We start from the raw sequence: 13,765 nt of genomic DNA, 5'->3' as shown, positions 1-13,765 counted from the left end.
TCACGGAAAAATCTCCTCCCCAACTGTATTTCAGATCTAACATTTTGGGAGGAGGAGGAGGGGAAGCTAAATCTATACCACTGTCTTCCACCTTGGGCTCATTATGCTGTGGGTGGTGAACGGATGTGATAAGTGATCACTAGAATCTAGATTCTGTAAGTTCTCTGCTGGTGACATATTCCTGTGACACAGCTGCCACACCGCTACTTCTGCTTTGACATACTGATGCATTGTTTTTTTGGAATTTGTTTTGTGGGTGAATTCTGAGACTCAACAAGAAATTCTCTACCAGCATTGGACAAACTTAGTCTAGATTCTGATGGGAGTGGAGAGATTTTTTTCCCTCACTCTGTATGCCCAGGAGAAAGTGTTTACACTCTGAAAGCTGAGAGGAAAATCATATTGATGTTATTTTGAAAGTATTGTGAATTAAATAGTGATGCTTGACCCAAGACAGGGAGAAAAATTTTATTATGCCAACTTTTAACATTCTCTGGACACTCTAATTTGATAATGCTTCCTAATTGCTTAATGCTGCAATAATGCATTTCCTCTTCTCATTTTCTTATTTAAGTAGCAGCCATTGATTAGAAAACATTTCTGGGAATCTACCTACATTATCATATATTGCCTCTGATTATAGTTGATATTTTTAGCAAGATTTCTATTAAGAAAGGAAATATATGGAGATGAAAAGAAAATACACAGCTGTAATATTTCCAAATCTAGGAAAGCACGTATGTTTTATTCCTCTAGAAACATCAAAGTTCTTGTTCTTCCTCTAACATAGGTTAGTGCATATTTTTTGGTGTATATTTAAGTGCTAAATCTCCTGCTTCATCTAGAGTGATTCTCTCATTCACAAACAAGAAGTGAAGCTAGGCTAACGGGGCAGAAATAGTTTTAAATAAATAATTTTTAAAAGCCCTTGTGAGTATTTTCCTTCTTGCTGGCTTTTCTTTAATTCAAAAAACTTACTGGTTTTCCAAATATAACTTACTATTTTGTGTCAATATTTAAATAAGACAGTTGCTGATTTTTCCCTTTGAATTAATACTGTCTGTTTTCATTTTATGGTCTATTGGTTTAATGGCGATTTTCTAAACCCTATCTTTGGTGTATAGATATTGTATAAATAATTTTTTTTTTGCTTGTAATTTGTTTCAGATAATAATCCCTGATATCACACCAGGAAATTTCTGTGTAATGTAAATTTCAATGTTAAATTATTTATTGCATATAAATTTTCTATCAGAAGGGGATCAACACACTGAATCCACTAATGCTGGTCTAATAGAAAGTTAATGGCTTATTCCAACCGATTTTGCAAGAACAAAGGGACATGCAAACCTTGATGACAGTGTGCAATTAGCCAAATGCCCAGGGGATAGGTTTTCTATAGTCCACATTAAGTCTGCAGAACTATAAAGGTAGCAGCTTCTTTCTAAGCCATCTTCCTTACTGGATTATCACCATTAAACCTGCAGAAAGATGGAGCTGAAAATCAGTAGTTCACTTGGTGATAGGAGTCCCGTGAGACAGGCTGTCTGCTTGGTGAGCGCCTAACACTAGGGTCGTGTGCAGGCCTAGGAGCCGTGCGTGCTGTGACTCCTTAGACACGTTGTTGCCCTAGTTTTCTGGTTTGAAAATTAGTTCTAAGGGGGCAGCATGATGACTAGTGATTCAGATTATTGGTTCTTGAACTTGATTTCAGCAGTGACTCCACTTCCTTTTGGTAAATTGAAAAGCAAACAGTTATCCAACCAGGCAGGATTCACTACAGCTTCTGCGGTATTTGAGCCATGACTCTGGCTTCATCAAATGAAAAAATTCTGCTATTCGAAAGACACCATTATGAGAATGAAAGGCAAATAACAGACTGATAGGATATTTTTGCAAATCACATATCTGATAAAGGACTTGTATCCAGAATGTATAAAGAATGCTCAAAATTCAATAATAAGAAACAAAAATAATTAAATATATGTAAAAAGTTGGAAGAGACACTTCACTAAAGAAGATATATGGATGAAAATGAGCACATGACAAGATACTCAACATCATTATATAATAGGGAAATTCAAATTAAAAGCGCAAGATAACGGTATACCTATTAAATTGTGCACAATTTAAAAGACTGACCATACCAAGTTTTGTGAGAATTTGGAGCAACTAAATCTATTATAAACTGCTATTAGAAATGCAAACTGAGGCAATCATTTTAGTAAACTTTTCTTAAAAATTTGATCATGTATATGCCATATCATCAGCCATTCTACTCCTGGGTTTTTATATAAGAAAAATGAAAGCAGATGTCCACACAATGACTATATGTAAATGTGATGACAACTCTATAGGTAATAACCCCAAATTATTGACAAAAATATCTGTTTGTCAATAGGTGAATGGCTAAAGAAATTGTGATGTTGGCACATAATATGATATTATTTAGCAATAAAATGAATGAATTATTAATTCAGGCAACAACATCAGTGAATTTTGTAATAATTATGCTGAGTCAGAGAAGCCAGACAAAATAAGAATATATACTGTATGATTCCATTCATGTAACATTCTAGAAATTGCAAATTAACCCAGAGTGACAGAAAGGAGGTCACTGGTTGTCCAGAGACTGGGACTCAGGAAGGGACAGGAGATGAGACTATAAGGAGGCACCAGGATGCTTATTTGGGGTGATGGACATCTTACTTGTGGTTATGGTTTCACAGCTATATGTAGGTGTCAAAACTTCTTATATTGTACGCTTTAAGCATGTGAAGTTTATTGTATGTTTATTATACCTCAATAAGGCTATGGCAAACAACAGAAAAGCTCTAAAAAAACCTCATGCCCCTTAAAGAAACAATTCAACAATATGTGATTTTGAAGAAAAGTCTTCCACTCAGTGAATTCTCCTATATCTTACCAACTAGACGCATAGCCATCTTTTTGTTTTCTTACCTTATTTCTTACATTACTTCTTACTTTCTATCTTTTATGTTAGTTATTGATGTTCATTTGTTTAGTCATTTGACAAACATTTACTGAGGATGTTCTCTGTGCCAGGCACTCTTCCAGCTTCTGGGGTTACAGTAATGAACAAACACTGTGATTTCCTGATGAAGCTCATGTTTTTCAGGAAGACATTGATTCATTTCAAAACAAATTACAAAGAGACTGTTGCAGAAAGTGCTGTAAAAGGGAAGTACAGGGAGGAAGTGTTACAGAGACCTGACCCAGTCTGCAGGGTGCTGGAAGTCTTGTTTGAGGAAGCGACATTTATTGTAAACCCCTTGAGCAAAGGCATAGGCTCCATTATGGACCCAAAGCACCTTGCCTGTCTCCAGGTAGATGCTCTATGTGTGCTTTTGAATTAAGTACAATTTCCTTGTACTAAGTAAGTTAAATACTTTCTTAATAGTTTGTTTCCCTTTTTTTCAAAGTAACTTATTAATACTTAAAACACTTCTTAACAAATAAATCTAATTTAATCAGACTGAAACTACATTTGTCTCTACTTTTTTGTGTCTTTTTTTTAAACTGAGATATCCATCTCTTTAATTTTTATCTTGCATTTTTTTAGAAGTTCACCACAAACCCATGACAAAACTGTACTAATTGAAGACAGATAACTGAGGGGATAATGTTTAGGGCTTTACTTGTTATGAAGGAGAGTGCCTAAGTTGCGTGTTTGCTTTCCATGGTTGCACTGATTAATCTTAATTTTAATTTTTTTTCAAGACTGATATTTTCTTTTCATATAGTGTACTTTCCTCTAGAACTCAGGAAAGGTGGGGCTGGAGAACCAAAGGGATGAGAGCAGCATGGTCTCTCTGGACACTGCTCGTCTTCACAAATGTGCATTTCTTACGACCAGCTGGTAGCTTCCTCCAGCCAGTCAGCCTGCATTTGAAGCCTTGATGGGGCAGGTCTTATATATATTTTTCTCCACTTATCTGCTTGGATCCATTCAGGTGTTTTTTAAAATAAATTTCAACTAATATTTACTCAAGATCAGTACTCAAAAATGTAAGTTGTTTCTCACCTAACACAGACAGGTAAATACATTTAAGAGATTATCTTTTTGAAATGGCAGTTTAAAAGTCAAAGCTGTATGACAGTGTAATATATGTAGTGGTTTATTTTAAAAATTGCCTGTAAAATGTTGCTTTTTCTTTTCTTTGGTGTACTTAGGTTCTCAATCCCAAGCTGTAACTCACCTGGAAGACCAGGCTACAGCAAGACTTTGGCTCTGCAAGCTCTGAAACAGCCTTTGGCCAGAAGCAGTAAGACCAAACTTGATCTGAAGTTGGGCATCAAGAAGAGAAAGGAACCTTACTTAATGCTTTTCTGTACCGCAGCCTGGAGCAAGGTGAGATGGAATTAGATATTACTTGCATATTACCAAGACGGGAGAGGAAAATTTTGGGTAAGGTCTATGACCATCAAAGAGGTTGCAGATATGAAACATTGGGAGGAAATTTTCAACCAACACAAGCTTTCTTTGCCTCTCCCTCCCCAATTAAATTCTAACATGCTTTCCTAGAATATGTCTCCTTATCTCCCTCACAAACCACTCTCTTGCCCCTTCAATGCTTTGGTGAGCCTCTATTACTGATAGGTAACTTTTCTAAACCTCAGGCTTGTTAGATAGAGAAAAGAAAAAAAGACTGAGAACACCTGGACTAGGGCACGAACATAGAAGGATCAAAAAAATGTATAACTCAACCATCTCAGTTCTGCCTGTATGTTAAAATCACCAGGGAGCTTTTGAAACATGGTAGTGCCCCTTAGAAATTCTGACTTAAATGGTCTGGAGTGGGCCCAGGTATCGGAACATTGTGGAGACAGTGTTGAGAATCAATGGTATAAACTCATCATTATCCTGCTATTCAGATTTGAAACAGATGTTTTCATAGTTTTTGTGACCAGACTCTTCTAAAAAAGACAAGGCTCTTCTAAACATCCTCCCCCTCATTATGCTCATTGGTCAAATCCTAGACCAAAGTAAAGGATTTAGCAAACTGTTTGCTACCCCTGTGGACATTGGCTAACAGTTGGCCTGATAGTTGTTGTGAGTCTCAACAAGTGATGAGCTGAGACAACACATCTGCCATTCACAGCACTGAAGGGGCTGCATGGTGAGTGGTGCCAAACAGAGTGACCCAGCTAGGGGTTTTTCTCTGAATGGCCAGTCCTTACCAAGGATCTTTGTTTATTGAAGAAGAATAATTTTTCTTTCATCATTGCCTTGAGATGCTTGGGGATGTGTGGGTAGACTGTCTATGATTTGTACCTTATAAGCCTCGGATGCTGATAGGATGCTAATAAGAAAGAAATACCACCGTCTTTTATGTACATTTCTGAGCCAGGAGTCCAGGAAACTGAGCTTAGTGACGCATGATGAACATAGTGGTGGTAATCAGCCTGGAGGGATCATAGCACAGTGAGTGTGGAGAGTATTAAATTGGAAAAGATAAGACCTGGGTTTGAATCATGAGTCTGTCACAAATGAACCTTGTTACCTTGAGAGGTTCCTTTGGCTTTTGGTACTTTCTTTTCCTTCATCAAAAGGGACCTGGGATGGGATTAGATACTATCTAAGACTTTTTATAGCTCTCATATCAAATAATCCTTCAAGACCAATCAATGGGTGTTTATCTATTGATAAAGATAGGGGGAGATATTGGAGGACACAGACCCTTTTCACCGATTTAAGGTGGTAGTGGTCATAAGATGTTCGAGCTAGAATTTAGTCAGTCACACACTTTGTGAGCACATGCTATGATCAGAGGACTGTGTGAGGACTGGGGGTTGTGGATCAAAAGAAGTTCTGATGTGGTTCCTGCCTTTCCCAGACTAGCACAGCATGGAAGTTCAGAGGAAACCACACAAGCAGCTAAAATAATGCCAACTCAGATGAATGATTTAATAGGGGTACAAAGATCATTGGGGGAAGTTAAAGGGAGAAATGAAGATCACTTAACTCTATCATGATGATTAAGAATGGTTTTATGCAATCTGCTTTTGTTCTTTGGAGGTGTTGGAAGACATTTGTTCATGGTGGTGAACTCCTCTGGCAAAGACACCATGTCCTCCTTGTTTGTCAGACCTCTGGTGTTACCTGGGCACCTGTGTTGGCTGGGTGCTCAGTACATGAAACTCTTGACTGGTTGTAGATTAGCAGTTGTTGTTGGTATTGTTTTCAAACCTACTCTATCCAAGAGCAGCATTAGCAGTGGCCTGGCACCCGTTGTATAGGTTTGTCATCATATTAGAAGGAGCAGAGCCATTGACTGTGCCTCACTCCAGGCCTCTTTGCTGAATCTCAGATTAGAAGTGCAGAATCACACCAATGTGTTCCGATGGCACTTTCACGAGGTGTCCGGGCTGTAGTGAAGGTGTGGTGATCATCAGACTGGAGTCTGGAAGAGCAGCCTCCTGTACCTCATGCAGCAGCTCTCACAGTGGCAGCCACTGAACACTGGGACAGTGAGCTCTGTCACTGGAGTGCAATGACAGTACCAGGGAGGATTATGAACAGAATGTACCCAAAGAAGCCGGTGGTGCTTGGGAGTGCCAAGAGGAGCAGACTGTACTGCAGAGGGTGTTTAGGAAGGCCATTAGGACAACTTAAGCTCTCAGAAGATAGTGACAGGAGACCAGTGACGCACAGCAGTGATAAGCTTCAGTAGTGGAAAGACAAAGAAGGAAACTTGGATACAAAGGCAAAGTAAAGATAGGAAAATGTTTATTGTATTTGGGGTATGACGAAGTCAGGAGCTTGAAGAAAGGATACATATTGCTTAAAAAGGACTTTTAATTTAAGGCAAGAATGAATATAGATATAATACGTCTACATAGGAAGTCCCTTCTACAGCAGGAAACATTCCAGCTAATGGGGACACCCAGGCATGGCCTGTAGGAGGGGCCATCATACACAAGGCAGTGTGTATAAAGTAGGTTCACTGTACACAAATGTACGTTGTGCACAAGGAGCCAAGACCTCATCCACAGCTTGCTGTCATAGCCAGCTGAGACCCAATGTGTGCTCACTCCTCTGCTGAGTCCCGAGGACCAGAGATCAGAGCAAAGTGTCTGCACACTTGGATGATATAGGCTCCAAGTGGCTGGAATCTGGATCTTATTGAGATGATAAACCAGAGGCAAGCAAATGTTGGAGGAATCAGAATCTGTGCTCATACTTCTCAAGGCTTCAGGTCATCAATTAGATCTGATTCTGCGACGATCCCCTACACTCCTACTCTGGTGCACACTGAGCAGATGGCTGCACAGCAAAGGGACTGAGCCAGGTCACTGTAAGATGTTTTTACTAAGTTAACAGCATCTACGGTGATGCTAACTTTGAAATTAAGGGATAATTATATGTTAGAGCTGGAGGTTAATCAGACACACATTTAGTGAATGGCTATTAGTGAGCGAAGGGTTGTGTGTGAGGGTTTAGGACTGAGCATAAAAAGAAGCCAAGTCTGGCTCTTCCTTTCCTGGACAAGCACCCTACAGAAGGGCAGAGGCACCCACCCAAATGGCCGATAGAAGCCAACTCAGATGAATGACTTAATAGGGGTGCAAAATTCACTGGGGAAATGAGGCAGAGAAATAAAAATCTTTTAGATCAAACTCTTCAATTAATGGATGAGGAGTGGGAGACCCAGATAGTCACATAGCCAGCTGGTGGCAAAACTGGGACTGGAAACGAAGTTTCCTTCAGGGAAATCTGTGATCATGCTATCCCCACATCCTCTGATTTGGCACTGCAGTTTTTGAGACTATAACCTTCACCAAATTATATCTTAAGTTTGTATTGAATGCAGTCATTTTAAACAAAAATTTTTTGTTTGTAATTAAATTCATGTATCCCTTGTTGAGTCACCATCTGGAAGGTCAAACATGAAACAAGGCCAAATGAAGCTGTGCTTTGTGATACGGTCTTATCTCTCTGTCAGTTTAAGGGCCACCCTGGCCTGACCGTATCTGAGACTCATTCCCCCAAACATGAGGAACGCTATTTGAACAGCTGACTCTTTACGCTCAGTGAGAACCTTGCTGTTCAAAGTGTCATCCCTGGACCAGCAACGTCACCTGAGGGACAGTTAAAAATGCAGTATCTCTGCTGTCACCACACACCTGCTGAATCAGAATCCGCGCTTTACCAAGATCCCTTCCTTAGTGATTTCTATGCACATTAACATTTCAGAAGCTCTGCCTTAGATTCCTTCCTGACCCCAGATTTGTTGTTCCCAATACTGACTTTATGTCCCATCTGGCTGAATCAGAGACAGCTTTTATCCCACTGCAAATGAAATTTATGACCAGTCTCCCAGAATGGCTCTTCCCATATTTTGAACTCAGTTGATGTTGTGACTTCACTACCCAATCCTAAGCTCTAAATGCCTGGGTCATTTTCAGTTCTGTTTTTTTTTTTCTTTTCTTTCTGCCTTTCATATCCAGCAGATCCAAATATAATTGATTCTATCCCAGAAATGCCTCTTTGACCTGGCAAGACCTCCCTCCCCACCTTTATTCCTTCAATTCTAGAAGGAAGCTTTCCCAGGAACAAAACCTTCTTTTTCAATGTGTCACTTTTTCTCCTTGCACCCCATGCCCACAACTTCCAACCCATCCAATTTCCCTTTGAAAAATATTTCCTTTTCCCAATTGTGAGTCATCAGCTAAAACTGCTGTAGATATTGTGTGATAGCTGTGGTCAACATCTATTCTTTCCCTAGCAGGACACAGGACACACTCTCCACCACCCCAGCACCCCACCCTCTCTAGCTCTATATCTCTATGTATATACGTGTATCTATATCTATCTGTCCATCTATCTGTATAATACTACACACACACACACACACACACACACACGTAAAACTTTTCAGCAGTTTAAGGTGCAAGTTATAGTGGAAATACAATTACATAGTTATCCAGTTATACTGAAAATTGCAAAATTGTCTCTTTTGCCTAAAACAGTCAGAGAACTTCAATTATGGTTGTGCCATGATATTAATAGAAATAAGCTCCATTCACTTCTGAACTTGGCAATTTAATAAAATAGATTATATTTTCTGTCCAAAACAAGAATTGAAAAAAAAACCTAAAACCAAAAAACCAAAACAAAACAAACTTTTATGTGTCCTCCTTTTAAAGGGAGAAAAGTTGTTGTTAAAAGTTATACAGGCTTAATGACTTTTTTAAAATGGAGTTATTCATTTAATAAATTTTAGTGCTACCATGTGAAAATGATGGGTTATTCCTAAATGCAATACATTTAAAATTTTATTTTTCTGAAGAAATTTTGTCACATGCTATATTTATGTTCCTGCTTTTAATTTTAATGTAATTTTTAAAATTATTGGAAGGCGAAAACAACAATACAGTGTTCACTGGGAAAGTATGGAGGTTCTTGCATGAATTAAGCTGTCTTTCTAGCTATGATTCACCTGTAGTTTTCAGCTGAACCTTCTTTTTGTATGAAACATGCACTGGAGGAATTATGTTGATTGCATTAGAGGCTGTAGAGGAGAAAAAAAACAGATATGATTTTCTTTACTTTACTTTGCATGTCAAGGATTTTATCCCATCCATCTGACCTTTTTACCTCCTCCCTGTAAGTCATGTCTACAGTTCTTAAGTGTAACGACAACATTGGTTTATTTCCCTGGCTATATGAAATCTGATTAAAAATGGTTCTTTTCTTGCTCAAGTTTGGTGCCTATTTATTTATTCAATGGAAAACTGCACCCTTTATTGTGACATTCACATATTAATGTTTAATGCAGGGAACATGAAAAATATATCAAAGGTATTGCTTGTGATAAAACCTGAATCAGAGCCTGATCTGCTCAATACGGACATTAATGACTCCACGGTGGCTTTGTGAGGCCAGAGTGCTTGCTCCACAAGATTTTTAGCCCCAAGCTGAAAACCTTGGCCAAATGAGTTCAGCACATCCCTCAGGATTTATTATATTAGGCTGGCTGACAACGGGTAAGGGACAGATTTGTTCTGACCAAAAAGGGCACACTGTTCCAACACAGTTAAAAGTAGCCAAACACTCCTGACTTCACATCTCCATTTCCATTTGGCAGGGCTTTTTATGCTTGAAACCTGAGTGAAATTCCAAGTTGCAGTTATACATTTATCGTTTTCCAAGTGAGAGAATGCTTTTGTATTCTCTTTCCATAATAATACCTTTTACTTTTACAGCAATTTGCAGTCTGCACAGTTTTCACTTGTGTTATCTCTTTTAACCCTCACAATAACCCTGGTAGTTACTGTCTTATTGTTCTCACTTTTATAGATAATAGAGTTGATGCTCTGCGAGTGTAAGTGACTGTCCAAGGTCACATGGGTGATAATTGAAGTCAGAACTCAAACCCAGGTCTTTGGCTCCAAGTATGGCTGAGGGCTTTTTTGGCTGCAGACCATTTTACAATAGAGTGGGATGTCTTAACCTTACAAATTGCGAAAGGTTTTCAGAATTTCTTTAGAAAGTGAATTGAAACACAGTAACATTTGTAACGAGTGTTTTTCTTTCAACTAGAAACAACAGTGAGTCATTTCACGGTTTTCCCTCAGAGCATTCTCATTTTTCATTCTACACACAAAATGCAGTGTTCATTACATTTGGCGGTACTTTGGGAAATCTTGTTTTTAATATTAAATATCTCACTGGTGAATATTCAGAGAGCTTATGCCTGGTTTTGTGGATAGCCTGCTGTGTGACCTTGATAAGGTTACTTAACCTTTTTTCTGTCTCCATAAATTTAGGGTAAAATCTTTCTCTTACTTGGCAATTGTAATGCATAATTAATTAGTGCTACTGGAGTGAAATCAAAGGCTTTGTCACTAAAAGCAGGGGAAACGCAGCTCACAGTATTCCCCCAGATAATCACTGAGGCTGACCACTCTGAGCCCACGACTGCAAATTGGGAGCTGAGATCCATTTGCTGTCATTAATGATAGTAGGTAACACAATGCAGAATTGGTATTATTATATTTTTAACCACCATCTGCCCTTCCCAATACACACCAACACAACACACAAACTCTAGTGACTGTAAGATTTTCCTTTGTGTTCAGCCCCTCGCCCAACCTCTTCTACATGTTGGTATTTCACACGCGGTATACTTCCTGAAAAATTTTATTCTCCTCAGAGGGACAGTTTTTTTGCTGTTATTTCCTCATTTTTCTACCTTTTTTGTCAATTAGTTTATGGTCTTATGGTGGTAATATTGGTACTGTTAGTATTGTTAAAGAGTTCTCTGCAGACAGAGTCTGCTCCATCATGCAAGTGGTCTGAGGATATCTTTTCTTTTTGTGCCATTCAGTTTTGTTGACTGATGAAAAGAAATCATGGAAATGGTGGTCCTGAGGACAGGGACTGAGATAATATGATATGTGTTTCTGTCTCTCTTTTCACTAATAAAGTAACTAGGAACAAAGAGGTTAAGGAATCTGTTCACAGTTACAGAGATAATAAATATCGGAGTCAATTTAAATTCAGCTTTATCAGATGTTAAAAACCCTTGGAAAAGATACAACCAAATTAAAAAAAAAAGCACCACAGAAAATGTAGAGATACTCACAGACGCTATGGGAAGTCAGAGGACAGGATGGCTTACCTGTGGAGATTGCCAGTTGAGATCATAGCAAGTCAAAGAGGAGTCACATTTGAACCTCATGTAGGGACTAGCATGAGCTGAATCTGGAATGATGAGCAGGTGTTCAGCAGGCCATGTGTAGGGAAGAGTATTGCTGGCTGTAGCAGTAGGGGAGCATGTACGGAGGTCCAGAGACGTGGCAGTGGTGGAGACTGCAGGCAGCCTTGTTTGATGGAAGGACAAATGTGTTTGAGGGTGCTGGGTTAAGCCCTTGTGATCTTGACTCCTGACACTGCAGGGGTTATGTGATCATATCTGTGCTTCTCAGGAATCATTCTGTGGGTGAAATGAAGAATGGAATGAATGATAAAAAGATAGGAGATAAATAATATCCATGGAGGAGACATTCAGATTGGAGAGACATTTTGAAGGTAGAATCCCTGTGACTCAGGGAGGTTCCGAGGCAGGCTCCTTGGTCTGGAAGAACGAGGCAGTAGGAAGTTATACTGAGGAATATATTTTAGAGCAGTAGCCCTTTATCCCATCATTCCAGTGGCCCCTATTATCATTACTTCCTTTCCTAAACTTTTAACCCACTTGTGGATGTCTTCATGACAAAACCCATCAGATGAAACCAGAGCCCCAATTAAGTACAACTTACTTAACCACTTGCTCTTTGCTTCAGCCCTGAATGTGGCTGCAAAAAACAAAAAACAAAAAACAAAAAAACAAACACCAAAATAAAACCACACACAAAAAACAAACACACACACAGAACCATTTAGACTAGTCCACTTTAAGTTTGTGGCCATCTGACAGCTAGCATCCAGGCTGCTTGGTGCTGTCCAGCAGATTGCTACTGCCTTTCTTCATTCCATTTTCTCTCCTACTCTGTTAAGCTGTTAGATAATTTAATTTTTTACTACAGAATTATTTTTTTTTGTTTTAGTCATTTGGAATGAAAGAATTTCAGCTTTCTATTTTTTTTCAAAGCACTTACCTTCTGTTTCATTTTTCATGAAGAAGTTCATCATGAGTCTCCTCAGAGCAAGAGTATTCTCTGACATAATCATAATAACTCTATCACTTGCAGAACTTAGACAATGATATGATATTATCTATTTTACAGCCCATTTTCAAATTGCTCCAATTATCCCCAAAATGTCCTTTGTAGCTTCTTTTGTTCTTTAAATCCAGACCCTAATCATAAATCCTTTACTGGTTTTTGCTTCCAAATTTCTTTAGTATCCTTTATTGTACAGGAGTCCTTGCACCTTTGTTTGTTTTTCATGATATTATAACTTCCAAATAAATTGTTTTGTAGAATGTTCCTCAATCTGGATTTCTCTAATTGTTTCCTAATGATTAGATTCAGGTTATACAAGAATATTCCATAGGTGATGTGTGTTCCCATTGCTTTCAGTCAAGAGACATGTAATACTAGTTTGGTTAATCATCTTTGGGTTATGGTGAGTCCACCAGATGCCTGCATTGTAGAGAAAGCCTTTTCCCCTTTGTAAGTATTTGATGGAATGATATTCTGAGAATGTATATACATCTTGTTTGCCAATCTTCTGAGTTTAGCATCCATTGATGAACTTTTACTCCATCAAGTATTACATTGATGTATATAAAATGAGAATCTTCTAATTATTTCTTTTATATTTATTAACTGGCGTTGTTCTGATTAGATATTCATCCCCTTTCCCCTCTTTTTAAAATATTATTACAATTTTTTGAACTTTTTAGATTCAGTAAGTTGTACTCTTTACCATCATTATTTCCAATGTTGAAATTCTTTCAGATTTATTGGTGGGAATTCCTTTAAGTTGAGTTGGCATCTTTTTGACATTGCTCACTTATTTCTTGGCACAAGATATCCTTTTGCTTTCTCTGGCCTTGGCATGGAATCTGACATTTCTTCAAGGATGATTTGTTCATTTTATTTATTCAAGAGTTGTTTAACAATTCATTTTTAAATGTCCCCTGATAAGACTTTCTAGCTTTAAGTTTCTAGTTGTATTTCATTGCAATCAGAGAATATTTTATGTGTTATTTCTAACTTAACGAAATTCATTGAAGTTTTCTTTGTGACCTAATATATATATGGTCAGTTGTGTATACTCCATGTCCACTTG

General features: G+C 38.3%; 1 protein-coding gene across 15 annotated transcripts in view; it reads left to right on the top strand.

The window, feature by feature from the left end:
• LOC116281540 (uncharacterized) overlaps positions 1-13,765 on the top strand; it is a 204,592-nt gene that overhangs the window by 149,070 nt on the left and 41,757 nt on the right. For all 15 annotated transcript variants that reach the window (XR_004191007.2, XR_012074945.1, XR_012074948.1 and 12 more), the window contains one exon: positions 4,195-4,372. Coding sequence is in view for 6 of the 15 variants with exons in the window: in XM_072965775.1 (XP_072821876.1) it covers positions 4,195-4,372 (178 nt within the window). In the remaining 9 variants the exon portion in view is untranslated. The remainder of the gene's footprint in view (positions 1-4,194; positions 4,373-13,765) is intronic.

The sequence above is a fragment of the Vicugna pacos genome, chromosome 8, assembly GCF_048564905.1.
Source record: "Vicugna pacos chromosome 8, VicPac4, whole genome shotgun sequence".
NCBI lineage: Eukaryota > Metazoa > Chordata > Mammalia > Artiodactyla > Camelidae > Vicugna > Vicugna pacos.
The sequence above is the reverse complement of the archived record's forward strand: the minus strand, read 5'-3'. Positions and strand labels throughout refer to the sequence as shown.